General features: G+C 37.5%; 1 protein-coding gene across 1 annotated transcript; it reads right to left on the bottom strand.

Moving 5' to 3' along the window:
* Positions 1–715: 715 nt before the first annotated feature.
* On the bottom strand, positions 716–2,354 carry LOC131874326 (uncharacterized). Its single transcript, XM_059217646.1, has 5 exons — positions 2,206–2,354; positions 1,857–2,061; positions 1,547–1,729; positions 1,045–1,449; positions 716–841 (listed from the first exon to the last, which is right to left on the bottom strand). Exons 1-5 carry the CDS (start codon positions 2,352–2,354, stop codon positions 716–718), a joined length of 1,068 nt encoding a protein of 355 aa, XP_059073629.1.
* Between the last annotated feature and the right edge of the window lie 5,361 nt (positions 2,355–7,715).

The following is a 7,715-nucleotide window of genomic DNA, read 5'->3' as shown; positions in this document are numbered from 1 at the left end:
CCCCTGAGGGTCAACCCTTGATAATAAATAATGCATATGGGATCCAAACAAAGTCGCACATCCTCTACCTACAATGAATGCCATTCTAAAAGATGAATCACATTAGTTAAATAAGGCCTCAAAACCGATAAATGAAATACATCATGGATGCAAGACAAGCTGGGTGGTAAGGGTAGACAATAAGCTATTGGAACAACCCTCTCCAAAATCTCAAATGGTCTAACAATGCAAGGTGCCAACTTAGAGCCTTTTCTATATCGGATAAGACTCTTTCATGGACGCACTCTCAAAAAACACCTTGTACCTACTGAAAACTAATGATCAACCAAATGAGCATCTACATATTTCTTCTGTCTATCCTATTCTTTTGTCAAGTTCTCTCTAATACACCTCACCTACTCCTCCAAATCCTGCAAGATCTCTGATCAAAGAAGCACTATGTCCTCTAATATGTCTCAACTCAAAGGTGTATGAAACAGATGAACATACAATGCCTAGAAAGTGGACATACAAATCGAACTGTGATAGCCATTATTGTATGCAAACTCCACCAATTGGATCTACTCCTCCCATCTAGACTACTGATCCATAATGTACATCCTCATCATATCATCCAACACCTGGTTAACCCTCTCTAGCTATCCATATGTCTCCAGATGATATGTTGAACTAAAGTTCAGTTGTGCTCCTAAATCATGTTGAAATGAACACTAGATCACGATCCGATATGATCCTTTGAGGGATACCATGTAGCCTCACTCTCTTCTCCATAACGATATGAGCCATTGACTCTAATGTGTAGGATGATATGACTGGAAAGAAATGAGGCACCTTGGTCAACCTATCAACAATGACCATAATAGAATTATGACGCAATGAAAACATAGGCAAACGGACGATGAAGTCCATAGATATGATGTCCCATTTCAACTCTAGAATCCGGTTTGATTGCAACAAACTTGCTGGATGTCAGCACTCTACCTTCACCTATTGACACTCTAAGAAGCATGATACATAATATGCTATGTTTCTCCTCATACCTACCCAATGATATAAATGTTGCAAATCCATGTGCATCTTCTTCACACCTAGATGTGCCGAGTAAGGTGCACGATGAGCCTTTGATAAAATCAATGCTTGAAGACCATATGAAGGTGGAACATATATACACCCCATATGACAAAGAAGGCCATCAGAATCCAAAGAGTATCTTATATACCTATCATCTAAAGGCCTCCTTTTTGCAATCTCCTCTCTGACTTCTTGATACCAAGCATCTGATTGAAGTGAACTAAGATTACGACTCCTCAAATCAACACTGAGAACCACTGCTACCACCTCATTCCTCTTGTGGCTCAATGCATCTACTACCATATTCTCCTTGCCTTGTATGTACTTCAGCTCGAAGTCATACTGGCACAAAAACTCCATCCAACGCTGCTGCTTGACCTTTAGATTTGGTTACATGAAAATATAGTATAAGCTAGGATGATCTCTATGCAACTTTAATCAATATCCAGGAAGGAAATGTCTCCATCTAACCAACACATGAACCACTGCGAATAACTCTTTGATCTTTGAGTTTACACAACTCATAGGCAATCACACATCCATCTTGCATGAAAAATACTCCAAGACCCTCCAAAGATGCATTGGTGCACACCACAAAATTACCCAAGGGATTGGGAACTGCTAGAATAGGTGCACTAGTCAAATACTCCTTCAAAATCTAGAAAATTATCTCACATCGCTCTGACCAAATAAACTTCTTCCCTTTCTTGTGAAGAGAAGTAATGGGATGTGCAATCTCGGAGAAATCCTAAACAAGCCACTGCAAGGCCCATAAAGCTACATACCTCACCCAAATTAGTGGGTGTTGGCCAATCTACAATCACCTGAATCTTAGAGGGATCAACTGCAATACTCTCTCTTGAAATAACATGGCCAAAATATTTCACCTCAGACAGGAAGAACTCACACCTCGCCACATTGATGTACAACAGCTTCTCAAGGAGACATTGTAAGACAAGTTGCATATGCTCCTCATGCTCTTCCTCTGTCCTTGAATAAATCAAAATATCATCTAGAAACATGAGAACAAATCTGTCAAGATAGGTCTAGAACACTCCATTCATCAAACTCATGAAAATCGATGCAGCATTCGTCAACCCCAAAGCCACCACTGTAAACTCATAATGTCCATACCTGATGTCGAAAGCTATACAGTAAATGTATGCCTCATGAATATGCAACTGGGGATACCTTGACTTAAGGTCTATCTTAGAAAAGACCTTCGCATCCTTAATTTGATCAAAAAAATCATCGATCCTTGACAAAGGATAATGGTTCTTCATTGTCACCTTATTCAACTATCTATAATCAATGCACAACCAAAGAGACCCATCCTTCTTCTTCACAAACAATACTAACACAAAACAAGATGAAACACTAGGCCAAATGAATTTCTTCACCAACAACTCCTCTAGCTACAATCTAAACTCAATCAGCTTCTAAGTGGTCATCTGATAGGGAGCCTTAGATATAGGCTCTACTCTTGGAATCAAATATACCGCAAAATTAATATTGCGCTTTGGCGGCATACCTAAAATCTTACTTGGGAATAAATCTGAGAACGATAATGAGAAAAGATATCATTTTGACTCTCACCCTCATCTAACTCATCCACTGTAACTACAAATAGTTGAAAACCCTTGCGCACACAATACTTCATCTGCATCATGAAAATCATTCAAAGAGAAATACGTCCCTGAATACCTACTACCTTTACAATCATCTCGCTACCATCTAAACACTGCACTCTTTTACCTTGACAATCAATCCTATCCTGATGAGACTCAAGACAATCCATACCTAACACCACTCCATAGGATCCCCAAGATAAGACACGAAGATCCACCATGGTAGAGAGCACTCCCAACTCCAAAACACAACCACACACAAGGGAATCCATAGCCACCTTAGACCTTGTGACCAACTCAAATTTCCATCTATCAACATGCTTTGCCACAAAAATCTCACATGTCTCTAATAAATAAGGAGAAATAAAAGAATTAGAAGTACCAAAATCAAACAATATTGAGAAAGGAATACCACTTATCTCACCCGCAGTCACAATAACTGTACCTGTTGGCATTGTGTTGTCACTGATGTCAACCGGTATGCAAGTTGATGTTACCGGTGTGCAAGTAGGAGCATTGAAGATTGTTGGCATGTTGATGTCACTCGGTAAGTATGTCAACCGGTAAGAAAGAAAAGAGACAAAATGAAGGACCCGAATAAGAAGATGAAAGGATGTGAAGATTATTGGTATTGTGTTGTCATTTATGTCAACCTGTATGCAAGTTGATGTTACTGGTATGCAAGTAGGAGTATTGAGGATTATTGGCATGTTGATGTGAACTAGTAAGTATGTCAACTGGTAACTAAGCAAAGAGACAAATTGAAGGACCCAAATAAGAATATGAAAGGATGTGAAGTATTTTCCACTTTAGAAAAATGGTTGAGGACTGTCACAGGTAAATGATGAAGGTTTCTAAAAGTGGCTTACCTTGGGTATGTTTCGTGGTTTGGTGAATGTGGTTCGGGATAACATGTCCTAACTGGCAGAACAAAGAAGTGCATGATATGAAAGTTAACTAGTTGGTGTATACTGATAGTATGTTTGTTTTGTAACCGAGTTTGAATTGACACAATCAAGTGAGATTGGATGCCGACAGAGATGACACGTGGACTCCAGATGGCGAACATGTAATGGTAGTTGAATAGTGCACTAGCAAGGTAGTTTCCAATTGAGATGATATTAAATTAAGACTACAGAAATCATAGATCAATTGCAGAGGATTGCAGCTTGAAGCAGATCGAAAGGCAGAGCTATCAGCATCTAATCATCATGTTGATCTAGAGAAGGAAACCACTAGATCATTGAGTGTGATTGACAAAATCAAGGCTAATTAACAGGGTCCAGTTTTCTAAATAGAGTAAACGTGTATTGGAAGAATGAAAAGGACATATCTTTTAGTTGATCTATTGTAGGTTGTCAATTCAAGAAGATGAGATCCGATTTGATATGGATCGTGGTCGATGAAGAAAACCCTAGTCATGTAAAGTTTGAATTTTTGTTTTCGCAAGAAAGAATGTGTATAAATATGCAGACCAAAGTCTTAAGATTATTTATGAGAAAGTGTGATTATGCTAGATGAGAGTTGATTATTTTGAGTGTTGATAGAAAAATATTGAAGTGACTGAGTGTTAGAAGAAGAACTGACAAGAGGGGTTTAATTGGCAGGGTTTAAGGTAACCGATAAATAGTTACAAAGTATAACAGTCCATCAAACCAGTAGAGATTGAACCGGTGAGGTAGCAGCAGAGATTGAAGGAGATCAGAGAGAGTGTGAGAGGATATCTGGCAAAGAAAAAGATGATTTGAAGAGGATTCAGACAAAGAGAACTGAGATCCAGTAGAGAAGAAGCAGTGTGACAGAAATGAGTTCAACCGATAGAGTGAATTGTTAGTAGGGTTACAAAAACTTATTTCTAACAAGGTGCTTATCACTGTATTGTTTTTATATCTCATTGTATTTCATTGAGTGGGTGGTTAGTGTAGGGGTTGGTTCTCCTTTTGGTAGGTTCCCATAAATTATTAGGGGTTGGTGCCCCAAACACTATAAAACTGTTATTTCATTGTCAGTCTAGATTGGAGAAGTAGATCTCCAGTAGCATTTCTCATCGAGGTTTCTCCCACATTGGGTTTTTCTCTTATATCCAGTATTATGTGATGTTCTCTTGTGTGTGATTTAGTGTTTTTATTATTCTACTGATTGCACACACACTGATTGAAATTGCTTATAATCACTTATTCACCCCCCTCTTAGTGATATCTTGTGTTTTACAATTGGTATCAAAGTCTTAGGTTCCCTTTTGGTCAAAGCTTTCTCTAGCTTGGGTAGATTTTGGTCTAAGAACACAATGGCAAGGAATGAATCCTCCTCCTCCAAAGCTCCCATGTTTGATGGTGCCAATAATGCCTTCTGGAGTAGAAGAATGGAAACCTATCTATCCTCCCTAGGTTTTGATGTTTGGATGTCTATGAAGAATGGGTATACTATCCCTAATGCTTCCTCTACAGATCCAGATGATAAGAAGGAGTACGAAAACAATGCCAAGGCCAAGCATGCTATTCTCGGTGGATTGTCTGATAATGAGTTTGTTAAGGTTATGCACTGCTCATCCGCCAAGGAAACTTGGGATAAGTTGAAGAGATTATTTGAAGTAGATGTCAAGGTCAAGGAGGATAAATTGTAAACACCGAGAGCTCAACTTGAAGGCTTGAAAATGAAAGACGAAGAAAATATTGCTGATTATGTTCAAATATTTGATGAAACAGTGAATACTTTTAGAAGACTTGGAGAGGATATATTTGATGAAGTTATTGTTAAAGAGTTACTTAGATCACTCACATATAAGTATGACACAAAGGTCTCTACAATAGAAGAAGCCAAGGATCTGAAAACCTTTTCAATCGACAAGTTATTTGGGTCCATAACTCCTTATGAGATGAGAACAACCATTGAAGAAACTTCAAGAAAAGAGGTTGCTTTCAACTCCAACAAAACGGGTAAGGAAGAAATTGCTCATGGAGAAATTAGTGAAGACTTGGATACAGTGGTAGAAAACTTTGTAAGGAAGCTTAAAAGAGGATCCAACAACTACAAAGGAAAATTTCCTTTCAAATGTTTTAACTGTAGTAAAATAAGACACTTTGCTTCAAAATGTCCCTATCGTGAGAATGGTGGAGAGGAGAAGCAAATCACTAGGAGACTTTCGAGTAAGGATATAAAGAACAAATCCTACCGACAAGAAAGAAGAAGCTACCAGAAGCAAAACAACCTGTATACTTTTAAAGATGATGCTACAAATGAAGAAAGTCCCTCAAAAGATGACTGTTATGATGATGAAAGAGAAATTAATCTCTTTATGGCACAAGATGAACCAGTTGACGGAGCTAATGAAGATGAAGAAATTGAAGTTGAAGTGAACTTGGAGGGTGAGCTCATAATTTCTCTTGAGGAGTTGAGAGAAACCAGAAGGAAACTCAAGAAGTTTAAGTATGTTGTTGTACAAGAACAAGATCATTTAGAGAAATCTCTGGAGGAGTCCAAGATAATAATTTCTAATCTGAAACTCCAGTTGGAAGAAGCTAAAAGGATATATGAAGTTACATGCTTTGATTTAATAAAGAAGGAGAAGGAGCATTAGAATTTGGAAGAAGAAATTGTAAGGCTCATAAAGGATCTTGGAAAGAAAAAGAATGAATTGAAGATGAGCAAATATGAGAGCAGCACTGAAGCCTTGGACAAGATGTTGAGCAACCAGGAGCACTCAAAAGATACTAGAGGTGTAGGATTTGAAGAGGGACAAAGTTCCAACAATAAAGACTCATCCAACAAGGAGATACAGTTTACTTCTTGAAGTGAAAGCAAAGAAAAACAAACCTTTACAGTTAGCAAAGCTACTGAGAAGAATACCTATGCTGAAGCTACAAGAAACCAGCTTGTGAACCAGAATGCTCAAACCTTGAACAGGAAGGCTCACTCATTGTACTGGAAAGCAGATCCTAATGACAAGGCCAATGTTTATAATGAAGGGTTCACTAAAGTCAATAATGTGAGAAGAAGACACCCGGTGAGACAAAGGTTTGTTGGTCCAAAGAGACAAGAGTGGTATGTACGCAAATTCCATGCTTACTGTTACAGATGTAATAAATTTGGACATAGAATTGTTGATTGTAATTTGATGCATAATCCCCCTACTAGTTTTGTAAGTAGAAATCCATTTGCTGCACTCTAAGATATGAATTTTTTTTTTATCACTGCAGTAAGTATTGTCATGGGAGTTATGAATGTAGAATAAATATGTCGGTACCTCACAATAAATTTTCAAATTCATCATTTAATGCAAATATAAAATATTATCATTGTAAAATTTTTGGTCACATTGCGAAATATTGAAAGCTCAACATATCTAAGCAAAAGAAGGCAGTACTGGGTCAGAAATCGGAAGAAAAACTAGAGCAGAAAGGTGCTGCAGAAAAGGAGAAGGAAGCCAAATAGTTTTGGGTAGAAAGGGATAAGAATAAGGCTGAGTCAAGTCTAATTGTTCAAATTACCCTGCATGCAGAAAGAACAAATGTATGGGTAGTTGACAATGGTTGTTCCAATCACATGACCGGACACAAAAAGAAGTTCATAAATTTTGAAGATTGGAATGGAGGTTCGGCGAGGTTTGGAGACAACTCTTCCATCAGGATAAGAGGAAAACAAACCTTGAACATAGATGGCAAATTAAAAGCACATGATGTTTACTATGTGGAAGGCCTAAAACATAATTTGTTGAGTGTGAGTCAGATGTGTGACAAAGGATACAAGTTCACTTTTGACTCTACCAGTTGTTTAATTAATAAAGAATTCTAGATTTTAGAGTAATATAAATGGTTTAATCCACGAACATGACAAATGAATATTCAATTAAAAGTAAAGTTTATGAATATTTGTAGATCATCATGTATGGCATAGATAAAATTAGAATTTTGATGCAAGTTCTTGAATAATCTATAACTAAAGAGCTAAAGTATGAGGTTCTACACTCAAGTATAATTGTATCAAGCCATCACATTGTAAATTACATTTTCTCTAATG

Source organism: Cryptomeria japonica, chromosome 3 (assembly GCF_030272615.1).
Source record: "Cryptomeria japonica chromosome 3, Sugi_1.0, whole genome shotgun sequence".
Lineage (NCBI taxonomy): Eukaryota > Viridiplantae > Streptophyta > Pinopsida > Cupressales > Cupressaceae > Cryptomeria > Cryptomeria japonica.
The sequence above is the reverse complement of the archived record's forward strand: the minus strand, read 5'-3'. Positions and strand labels throughout refer to the sequence as shown.